Consider the following 16,897-nt stretch of genomic DNA (forward strand, 5'->3'; position numbering starts at 1 on the left):
GGGAAGGAACAACCATGGGAAGGGCAGCATCCATAAAGGAAAACCACCTATGCCAAAACATGGTATCCATCCACAGACAGCTGTTTCGGGGTATTTGCCCCTCATGGGGGCAGTGTTCTGGATCACTGCGTTGAGAAACACGTGATGGTGTCTCTGCGGTGTTGGATGTTTTGATCTCCCCGAGGTCATTCATCCTTATGTTTATAGTCCTTTTACTAGGTACTGCTCCTAATAGCCAGTTTCCAACTCCACACTGATGAGGGGCAAATACCCCGAAACAGCTGTCTGTGGTATTCTCATTGATAGCAGCCGAGGCTGTAAGTGTTTGGATCTCTGCTCATTGAGAAATTTTGAACATTTTGCTTCCATTTTTTCATTATTTGCATATCAGTAACAAGTCTATCCATCCTGTGATTTCCCCAATTCTGCAACTTTTAGTTTTCACTGTTGCAATTTCAATGCTGAGAAGTATATTTTGGGATAGACAATTCTGCTGCAGCTGCATCCCCTTCCTTCCCCTCCTCCTCATTTACTTTTCTTCTATAGGGTGTGTTCACACCATGACTCATAACTTTTATTCTGTACTCTGCCACGCTTTCCCATACAGAAGAACACAGTGGAATAAGTATACCGCATAGGGTACATTTCTTTTACTATGGGGGTCAATATACGGTCTGCATACATCAGAGGTACAAGTTGGGCAATATTCCCAATGTAAACGTAAAAAAATACATTTTGCAGAAACTTCAGCCTTTACGTCAAAGTTCATACATAACCTGGGAAAACTTTAGTTAGAGCAGATGAACAGTACCAGATAGTGGTTAGTATTCATTCCACTTATGCATATGATAACTAACGGTCTTCTGTCCCTGGGGTAATTGTATACACAAGGTCATCACTGGAAATATTAATTATACGTATGAATGTCTATTCTGCAATATTCGGATGGTCTGCTGTCCATCATCTAGCGGCAGTGAGCTTGGCACTACCGACGTGGTGAGAGTAATGTGATAGGCAGGACCATCGCCTATGGATATTTCAGAGTCAGTGACATATAAAGCAGGACCACGTGGACCCCTAACCGTGGCTCCCATGTGCCCTGTATGTGCAACGTGACAACTCCCAGCAGAGCCTTTCACACCTCTTTAAATTCTGGGTCTGGCACCAATGTGTTCTCAGATTCTGCTACCACTGCACATATAAGAAAAAAATGTTGGGGATGTGGAAGCCTTTGGGCATAAAAAGAAAAAACCTTGGCTTTGACAAAGAAAGTAAATTACGGTGCGAGAAAAACACTGATGGAGCCAATTGGTATCGCATGACAAAAGCGACGTGAGGAAACAGGCTTTGCACTGAACACTTTCTTTACATTGAAACCATCTAAGAATTTAATAGGGTTTCACAACCATGACATTTAGGATAGGGGATATGTATATAATCAGTGGGACCCTCAGTAATCACTTTAACAGGGGTCAAGAGTCCTCTGTTCCTCCTCACACGGCCATCTTATTCCACATCATTAGGACTGACAAAGACGGCCGCACATTGTACAGAGCTGCCTTCATCACTCTCATAGACTATGATGAGCAGGAATCTGCATGCTGAGGGTCTCCAGGTGATGATACATCCATCAACTACTATACGGATAGGTGATAAATGTATTATACAACCAGAACCTGGCGCTGACAGCAGCAACTGGAGCTAGCTCCGATAGCTGCTGTTTACCATCTAAATGCCGCAGTCACTCACCAACAGGGGCCCTTAAGGGTCACGTTCTCCTCGGTGCGCCAATTTTTTGGGCCCTCATCGGCCATGATGACAATCGTACCTTGGAGAATACTGAAAGTCTCCTCAACCTCCCACACACTGAAATTGCTAAATCAATGGAATAAATTTTACGAGGTTGTTCACTACTTTTTCATTGATTACTAGTGATGAGCGAATATACTCGTTGCTCGGGTTTTCCTGAGCACGCTCGGGTGATCTCTGAGTATTTGTAAGTGTTCGGAGATTTAGTTTTCATCGCCACAGCTGAATGATTTACAGCTGCTACCCAGCCTGAGTACATGTGGGGGTTGCTTGGTTGCTAGGGAATCCCCACATGTATTCAGCCTGGCTAGTAGCTGTAAATCATGCAGCTGCGGCGATGAAAACTAAATCTCCGAGCAGTTACAAAGACCACCCGAGCGTGCTCGGGAAAACTCGAGCAACGAGTACACTCGCTCATCGCTATGATTACCTATCCATAAGGAGAGGTCATCAATGTCTGATCAGTTGGGGTCCGACACCCGGCACCTCCGTCGATCACCTGTTCTCAGTGTCCTTGGTGGCCGGCACTGCTCAACTGTGGAGCTGCTCCTTCTTATGATAGTGGCCATGGCAGGGTACAGCACATCCTCCTCATATTCATATTAATAGGATGCGGATGTGCAGTACCCTGCCGTGGCCACTATCATAAGAAGGAGCAGCTCCACAATGAAGCAGTTCCAGCCGGCGGCCGCCACCGGGACCAGCTGATCAAGGAGTGGGGGATGGGGGCCGGGTGTTGGACCCCAAACGATCAGACATTGATGACCGATCCTAAAAAAAAGTAGTGGACAATCTCTTTATGGTATTGCAGTATATGATCAACTGATCAAACTCAGGTCAAGTAACCTTATCACCCTTATTTCCCTAATTTAAAAAAAAAAAAAATGTAGAAAAAACCCAAAACATATTTGGTATCACATGTCCACAAAATTCAGATATATATATCAAAACATAATGATATTTATCCTGTACAGTAACGCCATAAAGCACACACCAAAATTGCTCTTGTATATTTGCTTCACTTCCCCCAAATAATGCAGTAAAAAGCAATCAAAATATTGTACGCAACATGCAATCATACCAATAAAAACTACAGTTTGCTATGCAAAACAACAATCCAGCAACAAAGTTCTTTGAGGAAGAAGTTTTAAAAAGTTATGGATCAAAAAAAAAATAAATAATACAAATAGTTTTTACAAATTAGTTAATTTTTTCTTAACAACTAATATATATAAATATATATATATATATATATATATATATATATATATTAAAAAAATTAACATGTTCGCTTATGCTGTAATTGTGCTGACCTGAAGAATAATGTTGCCCTGTAATTTTTGCTGCTCAATAAACAACCAAAAAAACAATAGCAGAAAAGTATTTTTTTTTTCATCATTTCACCACACTTGGAATTGCTTGGCCTATTTTTTTAGCACATTAGATAGTAAATTGAACGGTGTCTTTCAAAACTGCAACTTGTACCACAAAAAAACAAAAACGCTCTACTATGGGTGAATCAGAAGAAAAAAAGTCATATCACATGGAAAAAGGGGAAGGAAAAAAAAATAAAAAAAGTAAATGCAGAAATGAAAACTGGCTGTGGTGGGAAGGAGTTAAATGCAGTGGTGACTGAGCATGTGTTGTGCTGCCCCATTAAAGTCTATGGAACTGATGGAGCCGCTAAGCACAGCGCTATGCTGCCTCCGTTATCACCAAACGATGGCACGCATCCTCGACCGCCGTGCCAATCCAACAGCCTCTAACGGCAATCGTACAGTATGGAAGGACGGGGGGCTTGGGAACTCTGCCTTAGCCATCAGTGGGGGTCTCATTGAACATATATTTATTCCTGTTCTATGGGTCATTCAGAGACATAACTTGAAGCTTCTAGGCCTCAATGCAAAACCTGCAAAATTGGCAAAAATGGTGCATTCTCATGTGGCAGAGGAGTCTTTGAGCCCCCAGATACGACTGCATAGGGAAAAAAAATGTAGATGGAGGCAAACAAATCAATGATTGTTTTTATAGTTTGAGAACTAAGTACACAATGAATTCCGTGACAAGTGATGAAAGTGTCAGCGTTTTATGCCAGCCCTGCGAGGCATGGCTCTGTTTGCTTTCAGGACTGTAATATGTTCTTATAATGAATGGAATAAACCATGCAAAGCTTTAATTGCCTTAAAAAAATGTATTAAGGGGCTTCATTACTGTGTATGTGTGAAGATCCCGCTCCTTCACTGGCGGTGTCTCGAAAGAACTTCCAGCCGGTTATGGGTTGAATTAACATAATGATCCCCGATCCCCCCCAAAAATATGTTCTACGGAAGACAGACTGCAAATAAACGAGCAGAATGACAACTGTCATCGTCCCCGGCCGTCTAATTGTGAGATTCATCCTGCAAGGCATTTCATTACACCGCAAACCATTTCTATCCTGTCGGCTTTCCCTATAAAGCCTTCGGATTCAATGTATCGGAGCAGGAGGAATGTTAGACAGCATTCCATCATACGGACGGGAGGGAGGAACATAAAAGGCCGCTTCCGCTTCTTTGAAATGATTACCAGTTTACGAGACTGTAACCACGTTACACTGGGATGAAGATCTACGCAACGAAGAATGTTCATTTCACGATGGTTTTTTATTCCCCCCCCCGATTTTCCAGGTCATCCATACCTGTAGCTGCACATTAAATGAACCCAGATCCTCGGCTTTCTTTTCCAAGGATTGCACCCACACTTTCCTCTTCTGCCTGCACCGGGAAGCGGCAGCGCGGTTCCGTTCTAAAAACTTCCTCCTCTTTTCATCTGGGTCATCGCTCGCTGCTTTCCTCCGACGCCCCCCTCCTGTGCTTTGAGTTTGTGGTGCGGGGGGAGCTGGAGACGCCTGCGACAAAACAAGGACAAAGTAGTTTGGCGTCTGGCTCATTTGTATATACAACTTTTTCCCTTCTGCGTTCCATCAAAAAGCCCCCCGCTCCCCCCCCAAAAAAAGGAAAATGTAAGCATTAAACAACGGAGGCAACAGCTGGTGAAGCAATCTCCCAGAACGGCCTTCTGTTCAGGAGATGTCGAGGAGGTGCAGAGAGCAAAGGTGGAAAATCGCTCCTTTACTGCAGATAGACGGCATCGTAAAGCCATGATAACACATGGCACTCACATTTCTGTAGACTGTAAGCACGTGTCATGCAGGCACCATAACACAGACGGTACGGCTAACATGAGAATTAAAGGGAATATGTCAGCAGGTTTTTACCATGTAATCTGAGAGCACCATGATGTAGGGTCCGAGACTCTGATTCCAGCGATGTGTCACTTACTGGGGCTGTGTTTTGCGGGTTTAATACAATCAGTGTTTTATTAGCAGGAGATTATCACTACAGGATTAGGAGTCTCCTGCTTCCTGGTCCAACCACGCCCCCACTCCTTGATTAGCAGCTGTCAATGTACAGTGCACACAGAAAGCAGCCAATCAGTGGTGTGGGCGGGGCTATACAGAGCTCAGCATTCAGAGATCTGCTAGATCTGCAGTAGAGAATACTGTGATTCTATCACAGCTGTTGCACCCAGAGCCACATTGCCCGATGTAACCTGAAAGATGAGAAAAAGAGGCTAAATTATACTCACCCAGGGGCGGTCCTGGTACGATGGGCGTCGGGGTCCGGTCCGGGGCCTCCTATCTTCTAACGATGACGTCCTCTTCTTGTCTTCACGCTGCAGCTCCGGCATACTTTGTCTGTCTTGTTGAGGGCAGAGCAAAGTACTGCAGTGCGCAGGCACCGGGAAAGGTCAGAGAGGCCCAGCTCCTGTGCACTGCAGTACTTTGCTTTGCCCTCAACAGGGAAGACAATGTACACCTGTGCCGGAGCTGCAGCGTGAAGACAAGAAGAGGACGTCATCCTATGAAGATGGGAGGCCCCAGACCGGACCGCGACACCCATCAGACCGCACCAGGGTCGCCCCTGGGTGAGTATAATATAATCTCTTATTCTCATCTTTCAGGATACATCGGGGGCTTATCTACAGCATTACAGAATGCTGTAGATAAGCCCCTGATGCTGGTGGGCTTAGCTCATCTTCGATTTTGGGGGTGACAGGTTCCCTTTAAGAAAATCCTCGCCAAAGTCAGGACTTTAACCCCTTTCTGCCAAAGTAGGTCCAGGCCATAATTTTTTTCCAATTCCACCTTTTTTTAAAAGCCAAAATTTTAAAAATACGACTTGTGTCACATTATGTGTTAATAAGTCAAGAATGCTTCAGCCTATTCCAGGGATTCTGAGACCGTGACACATTGGACTTTATATTAGTGGAAGATGTCTGTGGCTACGAGTTGTGTTTATTTCTGAAAATATCTGAAAATTGTTAACAAAATTTTGAAAAATTTGCAATTTTCAAACTTTTAATTTTGCTGCCCTTCAAACATGGGGATTGGCTAACAAACAAGCAATCCCTGCATGTGCGGCGACTGTCGAAAAGCGTGAAACATACAGCCGCGCGGACTCAAACATATTATTCGAGCACGCCGAAGACACTCGGTCAGCACCCGAGCATGCTCAGATAACACCTTATCCCAGCACGTTTGCTCATCACATATTTGTTAACTTCAGGTTCTTCAAAAGAATTAACACAAAATGGAAGGAAAATAAAACATTTCATTTCTTTTTTAAATGCTGCTTTAGGGTATGTTCACACGTTCCTGATTTCCATCCTTTTTTTTTCGGGACTGAAACCGCAGCTCTTGGCAGAAAACGCAGGTCCTTTTTTTGGTGCTTTTTTGGTGCGTTTTTTGATGCGTTTTTTGATCCTTTTTTTTATGCAGTTTTCTATGCAGAGTCTGTGTGTTTTCTAGGAAGTTTTTTAGGGTTAAAATGGCTGAAAATACCCTAACCCTACCCCTAACCCTATTCTAACCTTAGTGGAAAAAAAAAAAAAAAAATTCTTAATTTTTTTATTGTCCCTACCTATGGGGGTGACAAAGGGGGGGGGGGGGGAGTGTCATTTACTATTTTTTTATTTTGATCACTGAGATAGGTTATATCTCAGTGATCAAAATGCACTTTGGAACGAATCTGCCGGCCGGCAGATTCGGCGGGCGCACTGCGCATGCGCCCGCCATTTTGCAAGATGGCGGCGCCCAGGGAGAAGACGGCCGGACGGACGGACACCGGGAGGCCGGGTAAGTATAAGGGGGGGAGATTAGGGCACGGGGGGGGGGCATCGGAGCACGGGGGGGGGGGGGGGGGGGAGGGCATCGGAGCACGGGGGGGGGGGGGGGCATCGGAGCACAGGGAGGGGGCATCGGATCATGGGGGGGTGGGATCGGGGCAGCCACACTCCGCCCACGCACTTCCGCCCGCTCCCCGCACTTCCTGCTGCAGCGGTTCTGCACTACAAACCGCAATAAAACCCGCAGATATATTTTTGATCTGCGGGTTTTACTGCGGGTTTGACCTCACAATGGAGGTCTATGGGTGCAGAACCGCTGCGGCTCCGAAAAAAGAAGTGACATGCTCCTTCTTTTTTACCGCGGCTATTCAGCGCGGCTTTTTTTCCCGATTCCCGCATCATGTGCACAGTGGGTCCTGTTTTCCATAGGGTACATTGTACTGTACCCTGCATGGAAAACAGCTGCGGAACCGCAGCGGCAAAAACGCTGCGGTTCCGCAGTAAAAAACGCACTGTGTGAACATGGCCTTAGCGGAATTTTTTTTTAAAAATTTCACATCGGTAAGTAGGAGAAAACAGGTCCGAACAATTTCTTATGTAACTTCTCCAGAATACGCAGATGTCCCACATGTGGTCAGAACAGAAACTACTATGGGCAACGGCAGAGCTCAGAAGGGAAGGAGCGCAATAGTGCAGATTTTGCCGGGATGGTTTGCGGGTGTCATGACAGATTAGCAGAGCCACGGAGCTACCAGGACAGCATATCTCGCCCCAAAAGGACCCCCTGTAACAAACTACTCCCCTACCCAGTGGCTAAAAGGTATTACAATTCTAAATATTTTTCTTGACTTTTTTTGTTTTTTTTTTCCTGTACCTTTCTTGCGGTGCATCAGATTTCTTGATCGCTTTTCATTCCAATTTTTCCAGAAGAATTAACAAAAAACAGCAATTCACAAATTGTTCACTGTTTGGTAAAAGTTTTAAGACCGCTTTATTCTTTGGGTCAATTTCATACACGGTGTGTTTTTATTAGCGTGCAAAAGTAGCAAAACCATAAGAACTATATTGTATAAAAAAATATATCTAATCATCGCTGTATTCCGAGAGCTATAACTTTTTTACGTTTCCGCAAAGCCAATTTTTTTCCTCTTTACGTATGACTTTTTGCTACACCACTTGTTGTGGTTAGTATGATGATGAAAAAACAATAGCGTTTTGCTGTGTTTTTTTTAAATTTTCTCTAATAGTGTTCACTCTAAGGGTTAAATAATCATAGCTCTTATCGTTCCGGACACGCCAATACCAGATATGTGTACTTTTTTTTTTTATATTTTAGTGGCAAAACATTTTTTTGTGATTTTGATGTTCTTTATTTTAGGTTTTGTTTATTTTTTTATGTTTTTAAGATTATTTTTATAGTCCCCTCTATGGGACTTGCAATTGTTACAATCTGATTGTTATAACAATTCCTGCAATTAAAAGGAAAAATCATTTGTGCAATTGGGTTTCATTAAAAATGTTGCGCGGCTTTGATTTTACAGGCTCTTTGTGTCCCTGCACATTGAACTTTGATGTGGTCTGTGGTCATAAATTACCAAAAAAAACTCAGAAAAAGACAAATAAAACCCGTTACAAATTCCTCATCAGACCATCATAGCGGCCTGACTGGTGGATTCTCAGTTAACTCATTCTGCAGCCAGTAATAGACCGTGCGTAAAAAAAAAACAAAAAACAACAAATGCCATTTAAAGTGGACAACCCCTTTAAAATAATTATAAGAATGTTGGCAAATGTTTGGTAAGATTCAGTATGTCCTTGATATTTGGAAGCTGCAGGGTTGCTAGACATATGCGGTGGCGAGGTACATACCGGGGTTTCGGTAGTTGATGTGGCAGGCTGCTGGAGTGACTGCGGTTGAGCTTCCTCCGGCTGAGTCTTCACAGTTACACTCGTCTGCCCCTTGGTGGTTTCGCCGTTTGTTACCTGAGGATGCTGCTGGGTCAGGGCAGCTTTAAGTCTCTATAAAAAAATAGGAAAAACTTATTAACCAAGCTAAAAAAGAAATGTGTCAGTAGGATCAACCCTCCTGAGCCGCCAATATGGGCATGCAGGTTATAGAAAGTTGAGTAAAATAATACCTTGGTATCTGCGATCCGATGACCTATTCCAGAGATATTTATAAGAAAAATGAGCTGTTAAGATCTACGAGCCGGACATAGATCTCCCCGAGAATCTGTCTTCAGAGTTTACTGGAGATGAAGGGAGGTGTTACCTGTGTGAGACATGTATATTAGGAGAGCAGACCGTCTGCCATTACATGTCTTGCACTGGTAACACGCCCTTCATTTACAATAAAATCTGGAGGCAGATTCTTGGGAGATCTATGTCCGGCCCATAGATCTTAACAGCTCAATACATATTAAGAAAAACATGGATTTCTCTGGAATAAGACATTGGATCACAGATATCAAGGTATCATCTTACTCTACGCCCATAAAGACGGCTTAGGAAGGTGGATCCTACTCAAAGTTTCCATTTAAACGGACTGTAGGAAAAAAACAAACATGTATAGGACATTTGATCGTAGATACGAATTACTGCCAATTGATACTGCTTTTGTCTATGGCTCTGTTCATACTTAATATTATTTCTTCTGGTTCTACCAGCACCATGACGAGTATTGTAGGTCCGTTTTCGAATGGATCCCATTGGACCTTCCATGGGATACTTTAGGTTTCTTTAGTGTTATGGTGGTTTTCCGTTGTTGATCGTACTATTTTTTGCCATCAGACACTGCAGAACAGAGTCTTAGGCCTTTCTGGCTTCTGTTTAAAGAGGTTGCCCACTACTTTATCCTTGGGATAGGTCATCAATGTCTAATTGGTTGGGGTCCGGCACCAGTCGTCCCCGCTGATCAGCTGTTATCGGTGTCGGCCGCAAGTACTCACTTTCAGAGTTGTCCATCTTCTGACAGTGGACGCCACAGGGTACAACACATAAGCCTCCTATTCAAATCAATAGGAGGTGGTGTACGGTAGCCTACGGCGCCCACTATCAGATGTAGCAGCTCCGGAAGTGAGCACTCCCGGGCGGCGGATACCTCTGCGGACACCAATAACAGCTGATCGGTGGGGGTGCCAGGTGTCGGACTCCCACTGATCAGACATTGATGACCTATCCTGAGGATAGGTCATCAATGATAAAGTAGTGGACAACCTCTTTAACTTGTGCACCAAGAACTGAGGCTGTGATGGCTGCCTGACTGGGACATGTGTCAACCATAGGGGTCAGTTTAATAACAGATACATTGTGCGCTATTTCATGAAGTATTCATTAAAAGGGATTTCCAATTTAACAAAACCATTTCCAAACATGTACTCACCCTCCCCAGGTCCAGCGATGGCTCGGGACTGATGCTCCGGTTTCTGTATATTAGCTGCAGCAGTGATGCCACAATATATCACTGCTGCAGCCAATCACTGAGCGCAGCAGCTCCACTGATGCTGATGGCATGAGCTACTGAATCCAGTAATTGGCTGCAGAACTGCCTTTTTTTAGGTTGCCTCACCACTAAAAATGCAATAAAAAGCGATCAAAACGTCATGGGTACCCCAAAATGGTACCATTAAAAATTACAGCTAAGCATGGAAAAAAAAACCCACGTGTGCACTGATGGAAAAAAAAAAAAAAAACAGTTATGGGTGTTGGAAAATGGCGACATAAACCAATATCGTTCCAAACTGGAGAATCATGGTGCCAAGTCAAAAGTCGAATAACAAAACCCATAAAACCGTGATGGCACTGCATTTCACCCCACTGTACATTATATGGTAAAATTAATGGCGCCATTCGAAAGTACAACTTGTTCAGCAAAAATAAGCCCTCATATGGGTATAATAAAGGAAAAATAAAAAAGTAGGGCTCTTGGAAGAGAAAATAAAATGCAAGAAATGAAAATTGACTGCATCCTTAAAGGAGCGCGTTTACCGTAATTTACCTGCAGTTGTCGGTAACATTTACATCTGCACATTTAAATTGCAAAGATTAAGGAAAAAAAAAAAAACCACAAAACCCCCCAGACCTGAAAATCAATATTTGTAGAGGAGGAGACCTGGCTTCCACCTGTGCTTGTACCGAGGTCCCCAAGAGGATTTGTCCCCGGTCTTCGGCCATTATTGTAGTCATGCTCTCAGGAGTTAAGCATTTGTCAGTGACCTTTCTCTCGTTATTTCCATGCGCTGACATGCAGAGTTCCCACGTTATGGGGGGTAAAAATTCATCTTTTAAATGGCCATTAAGTCTATGTGTTGTATCTAGCCATGCTCTGATGTAGGTCATCCTCATCTCCAAATTAATCTCACTATGCCAATTAAGGTGATGATTTAATAAAGTTGAAGAGAATTAATTATGGCTTTCGAAATTTTAATGCATTCACCTATATGCGTGTGTCGCATAGGGAATAGTAGTGCCAGGTGGGCACAGACTGTCCAAAACTGTCAGGACAAGAAGTACCAGAGGTCACAGCAATACACGTGGTCAAATACAAGCCAGAAGTCAGAGCCAGATGGGAGCAGATATAACCGAGACGAGAGACCGTAAAACAGGTCAGAAGACAAGCCGGGTCACATACCAAAGGCCCAAGAACAGAGAGCGAACACTAAGACAAGCGGGGAGGCAGGAAAGGGAGGTCAAGGGAACAGAGTAAATGGGCAGCGGACAAACACGGTACCAAGTGGGTCAGCTGCTCTAGCCTGGAAGCATGAACTATCACTGACATTGGTCTGCAGGCCACAGCACACTGAAATAGCCACACAGAATCCAGAACGAGGCAGAGAGGGTTAACCCCCACATGACCAGACTGGGGAGAGAACAACAAGAAAAAAACCCCGGCCTGGATCATGACACTTCAACTGTTAAAGGGGTTGTCATGGCTTGGGGTCCAAGGCACTTTATGACTGCAGACTTGTGAATCCTACCAGTGTGCGTTGTCAGTATACTCTAGTGTCGGTGCTGGCGGGTGCGTGACTGCAGATGTGCCATTTACATACATGTGGTCACATGCCTACTAGATGTGCGTAGCCTCAATCAATACAAGTGAATTCTAAGGTATATTATGGCTTGTAGGAAGAAAAATAGGAATACCCACATAAAGACAGGGAACAATGCAATACCAAAAAGGAAAGCCATCACAAATCGTAAGAACACGTGGACCTAAGTCTTGGCCCGATTTCACATCTACTAGAGAGAACTGGTAGCCCACACTGATGTTCATTACCGGACAAACAAAATATGGGTTCTGTATTATCAAAAAGTAAATTATCCAGATAGTGGGATAAATCAAAGCCAGTGTGTAATTTGTAGGCATGTTAATGGACAGGACAGAAAAGAGACCCGAAATGCAATCAGATATAGTCAGTAGGCTAAGGAAGAAACTAGAGAAATCGTGAAGAAAATAAATTCTGCTTAAAGAAACATTAGGTTAGCCACACGATTGTATTTGGTCTCATCCGAGAAAATTGGGCCAATTATGCAAATCACAATCTGATCAGAGTATGATCTGATTTTCTAAGATGAGAAGATACAAAAAAAAAAAAAAACTCTCCATCTTCCCCATTCTTTTATCCCATGGAAATTGGACAGCACTCAGATGTCATCCAAGTGCAGTCCGTTTTTCTGCACGGACTCAATGACTTCCAGTAGACGGGCATGGCACCAGGAGATGGAACAGGATCCTTGATGCAAACAACTGGCTAAGACGATGGTGCAGACAACAAGGATTTGGATTCCTGGACCACGGTGTGAATTACTGGTATGATGGACTCCTCGCCAGAGACGGACTACACCTCAACAAACCTGGGAAACACACATTCGCGAGAAGACTCGCTACACTCATCAGGAGGGCGTTAAACTAGAAGAAGAGGGGACGGGAAGAAAAACATTAGACTCGAACAAAGACGACCCAGGAAAACATACTCAGAAGGGAGGTAAGAACATTTCTAAAACAATCCACAGTGAGGAGATTGGAACAAAACAAAATCCTCTAAACTGCATGCTCGCAAACGCCAGAAGCCTGACAAACAAGATGGAAGAACTAGAAGCAGAAATATCTACAGGTAACTTTGACATAGTGGGAATAACCGAGACATGGTTAGATGAAAGCTATGACTGGGCAGTTAACTTACAGGGTTACAGTCTGTTTAGAAAGGATCGTAAAAATCGGAGAGGAGGAGGGGTTTGTCTCTATGTAAAGTCTTGTCTAAAGTCCACTTTAAGGGAGGATATTAGCGAAGGGAATGAGGATGTCGAGTCCATATGGGTCGAAATTCATGGAGGGAAAAATGGTAACAAAATTCTCATTGGGGTCTGTTACAAACCCCCAAATATAACAGAAACCATGGAAAGTCTACTTCTAAAGCAGATAGATGAAGCTGCAACCCATAATGAGGTCCTGGTTATGGGGGACTTTAACTACCCGGATATTAACTGGGAAACAGAAACCTGTGAAACCCATAAAAACAACAGGTTTCTGCTAATAACCAAGAAAAATTATCTTTCACAATTGGTGCAGAATCCAACCAGAGGAGCAGCACTTTTAGACCTAATACTATCTAATAGACCTGACAGAATAACAAATCTGCAGGTGGTTGGGCATTTAGGAAATAGCGACCACAATATTGTACAGTTTCACCTGTCTTTCACTAGGGGGACTTGTCAGGGAGTCACAAAAACATTGAACTTTAGGAAGGCAAAGTTTGAACAGCTTAGAGATGCCCTTAATCTGGTAGACTGGGACAATATCCTCAGAAATGAGAATACAGATAATAAATGGGAAATGTTTAAGAACATCCTAAATAGGCAGTGTAAGCGGTTTATACCTTGTGGGAATAAAAGGACTAGAAATAGGAAAAACCCAATGTGGCTAAACAAAGAAGTAAGACAGGCAATTAACAGTAAAAAGAAAGCATTTGCACTACTAAAGCAGGATGGCACTATTGAAGCTCTAAAAAACTATAGGGAGAAAAATACTTTATCTAAAAAACTAATTAAAGCTGCCAAAAAGGAAACAGAGAAGCACATTGCTAAGGAGAGTAAAACTAATCCCAAACTGTTCTTCAACTATATCAATAGTAAAAGAATAAAAACTGAAAATGTAGGCCCCTTAAAAAATAGTGAGGAAAGAATGGTTGTAGATGACGAGGAAAAAGCTAACATATTAAACACCTTCTTCTCCACGGTATTCACGGTGGAAAATGAAATGCTAGGTGAAATCCCAAGAAACAATGAAAACCCTATATTAAGGGTCACCAATCTAACCCAAGAAGAGGTGCGAAACCGGCTAAATAAGATTAAAATAGATAAATCTCCGGGTCCGGATGGCATACACCCACGAGTACTAAGAGAACTAAGTAATGTAATAGATAAACCATTATTTCTTATTTTTAGTGACTCTATAGCGACAGGGTCTGTTCCGCAGGACTGGCGCATAGCAAATGTGGTGCCAATATTCAAAAAGGGCTCTAAAAGTGAACCTGGAAATTATAGGCCAGTAAGTCTAACCTCTATTGTTGGTAAAATATTTGAAGGGTTTCTGAGGGATGTTATTCTGGATTATCTCAATGAGAATAACTGTTTAACTCCATATCAGCATGGGTTTATGAGAAATCGCTCCTGTCAAACCAATCTAATCAGTTTTTATGAAGAGGTAAGCTATAGACTGGACCACGGTGAGTCATTGGACGTGGTATATCTCGATTTTTCCAAAGCGTTTGATACCGTGCCGCACAAGAGGTTGGTACACAAAATGAGAATGCTTGGTCTGGGGGAAAATGTGTGTAAATGGGTTAGTAACTGGCTTAGTGATAGAAAGCAGAGGGTGGTTATAAATGGTATAGTCTCTAACTGGGTCGCTGTGACCAGTGGGGTACCGCAGGGGTCAGTATTGGGACCTGTTCTCTTCAACATATTCATTAATGATCTGGTAGAAGGTTTACACAGTAAAATATCGATATTTGCAGATGATACAAAACTATGTAAAGCAGTTAATACAAGAGAAGATAGTATTCTGCTACAGATGGATCTGGATAAGTTGGAAACTTGGGCTGAAAGGTGGCAGATGAGGTTTAACAATGATAAATGTAAGGTTATACACATGGGAAGAGGGAATCAATATCACCATTACACACTGAACGGGAAACCACTGGGTAAATCTGACAGGGAGAAGGACTTGGGGATCCTAGTTAATGATAAACTTACCTGGAGCAGCCAGTGCCAGGCAGCAGCTGCCAAGGCAAACAGGATCATGGGGTGCATTAAAAGAGGTCTGGATACACATGATGAGAGCATTATACTGCCTCTGTACAAATCCCTAGTTAGACCGCACATGGAGTACTGTGTCCAGTTTTGGGCACCGGTGCTCAGGAAGGATATAATGGAACTAGAGAGAGTACAAAGGAGGGCAACAAAATTAATAAAGGGGATGGGAGAACTACAATACCCAGATAGATTAGCGAAATTAGGATTATTTAGTCTAGAAAAAAGACGACTGAGGGGCGATCTAATAACCATGTATAAGTATATAAGGGGACAATACAAATATCTCGCTGAGGATCTGTTTATAACAAGGAAGGTGACGGGCACAAGGGGGCATTCTTTGCGTCTGGAGGAGAGAAGGTTTTTCCACCAACATAGAAGAGGATTCTTTACTGTTAGGGCAGTGAGAATCTGGAATTGCTTGCCTGAGGAGGTGGTGATGGCGAACTCAGTCGAGGGGTTCAAGAGAGGCCTGGATGTCTTCCTGGAGCAGAACAATATTGTATCATACAATTATTAGGTTCTGTAGAAGGACGTAGATCTGGGGATTTATTATGATGGAATATAGGCTGAACTGGATGGACAAATGTCTTTTTTCGGCCTTACTAACTATGTTACTATGTTACTATGTTACTTGGACTTTTTGCATGGACTCAATGACTTGCATGGCCAAATTAAATCCGATAATTGGATGCAACTCGGCCATGCTGCTACTTTTTCCACGGACAGTCTCGGTCGAAAAAAAGAAAAATCAATCGGACATGTGCACGGCCCCAAAGAATAACATCGGCCCAAGTGTGATCCAATGTTTAACCGGATTGCAACAAGACTAAAAATACAGCCGTCTGCACGAACCCTTATAACTAGCGATTGAAGGGAATCTTTCAGTAAGATCAAACCCTCCCCACACACGCACAAACAGCATCTGTGGAATTGCAGGTCTTTGAAAAGTAAATTCATCCACGCCTGTATATCTTCTATTTGTTACTGCATTGCAGAGTAATTAGTATTTTTAATTCATATGCAAATAAGGTGTGAAGTGCTCTGGGCGTGGCAGAGCACTTAGGTAGCCACTGCCCCATTGGTTGTTTCCCCGCTCAGCACCAGTCTCTCTACTGATAGCTCACTGTCTGTGTGACGTCAGGTGTCAGGGAAGGAAAGCAGACATGAAGCTAAAGAGGATAGTTTTCAATACGACGACCCCAGGCCACATGTTGCTCATTCTACTGTGCCACCACGGCCTGCAATGTCTCCAGACTTGTCTTCCATTGAGCACATCTGGGACGCCAATGATCGGCAATAACAAAGGAAGCTGCCAGCAGCGGATCTTGATGATTTGCATTCAGTGCTGCAGAACATTCCTTGGATAACCATTAATCTCACTGATATCAGCCGAGGCTGTGAGTGCCGGGATTTCTGCATGTGGCGCTCATGCCCGATACTATGTTTTTACCATGTTCCACGTTTTCATCGCTTGCAGATCAGTAACATGTCTATCCATCCTGTGATTTTCAGAGCTCCACAACTTTTCCCTCTTGGTTTTGCAATTTCACTGCTGAGACGCAGATTTTACAACACCCGAGTGAGACCTACACGCCGGCTGTGGTCTGAA

General features: G+C 43.3%; 1 protein-coding gene across 3 annotated transcripts in view; it reads right to left on the reverse strand.

Moving 5' to 3' along the window:
• Positions 1 to 16,897, reverse strand: part of ATF2 (activating transcription factor 2) — a 97,046-nt gene that overhangs the window by 42,442 nt on the left and 37,707 nt on the right. For all 3 annotated transcript variants that reach the window (XM_069733183.1, XM_069733184.1, XM_069733185.1), the window contains exons 9-10: positions 8,845 to 8,994; positions 4,487 to 4,696 (exon numbers count right to left, since the gene is read on the reverse strand). In XM_069733183.1, coding sequence (XP_069589284.1) covers positions 4,487 to 4,696; positions 8,845 to 8,994 — 360 coding nt within the window. The remainder of the gene's footprint in view (positions 1 to 4,486; positions 4,697 to 8,844; positions 8,995 to 16,897) is intronic.

The sequence above is a fragment of the Ranitomeya imitator genome, chromosome 7, assembly GCF_032444005.1.
Source record: "Ranitomeya imitator isolate aRanImi1 chromosome 7, aRanImi1.pri, whole genome shotgun sequence".
NCBI lineage: Eukaryota > Metazoa > Chordata > Amphibia > Anura > Dendrobatidae > Ranitomeya > Ranitomeya imitator.